Source organism: Egretta garzetta, unplaced genomic scaffold, assembly GCF_000687185.1.
Source record: "Egretta garzetta isolate BGI_Z169 unplaced genomic scaffold, ASM68718v1 scaffold806, whole genome shotgun sequence".
Taxonomy (NCBI): Eukaryota; Metazoa; Chordata; class Aves; order Pelecaniformes; family Ardeidae; genus Egretta; species Egretta garzetta.
The window spans coordinates 25451-26016 of record NW_009260077.1 but is presented as its reverse complement, the minus strand read 5'-3'; the positions used below and the strand labels follow the sequence as shown (position 1 = coordinate 26016).

The 566-nt window shown below is 67.0% G+C and overlaps 1 protein-coding gene across 1 annotated transcript in view; it reads left to right on the top strand.

Moving 5' to 3' along the window:
* Window positions 1-2: 2 nt before the first annotated feature.
* The window catches only part of LOC104128517 (SRC kinase signaling inhibitor 1), a gene marked incomplete at both ends in the record, with an annotated part of 13060 nt that continues 12496 nt past the window's right edge, over window positions 3-566 (top strand). The window contains one exon of the mRNA XM_009641319.1: window positions 3-311. Within this exon, the coding sequence (XP_009639614.1) occupies window positions 3-311 (309 nt within the window). The remainder of the gene's footprint in view (window positions 312-566) is intronic.

Here is a 566-nt window from a genome sequence, read left to right as displayed (position 1 = left end):
AGCGACACGTATGGCCCCGGCTTGGGGTTCCGCATGCCTCCCTCCTCCCCGCAGAAGATGGCTGATGGCCGGCTGGTGGATGTGCAGCCGGGGCAGAGCCCGCACAGCCCCTACTCAGGCCCCCCCAGCCGCTCCTCGCCCGTCCGTCAGTCCTTCCGCAAGGACTCCTGCTCCTCCGTCTTCATGGAGAGCCCCGTCAACAAGCCGCGCAACCCCAGCTCCTCTGGCCCTCCGGAGCTCTTTCCCGGCCCTGGCGATCGCCCGCTCTCAGGGTTCGGCTCCCCTGGACCGGCCAAGGACACGGAGACAAGGTGAGGAGGGACACCCCCCTCCCCGTCCCGCGGGTACGAGCTTTGCGGCTCGGGCCATCATCCATCAGTGCAGCTGGGAGGTAGAGGAAGAGTGGAGGAAGGCTTTGCCCCATCACCACTGCGGCAGAGGTGCCAGGATGGGTAACGAAGCCCCAAATTGTGCGGGGCTGAGGGGTAGCGGGAGGCAAGAAGAGCGAGGGAACAAAGGGGAGGGGGTGTAGCTGGTGACAGCAGCGCTGCCACCTCCCCAACCTC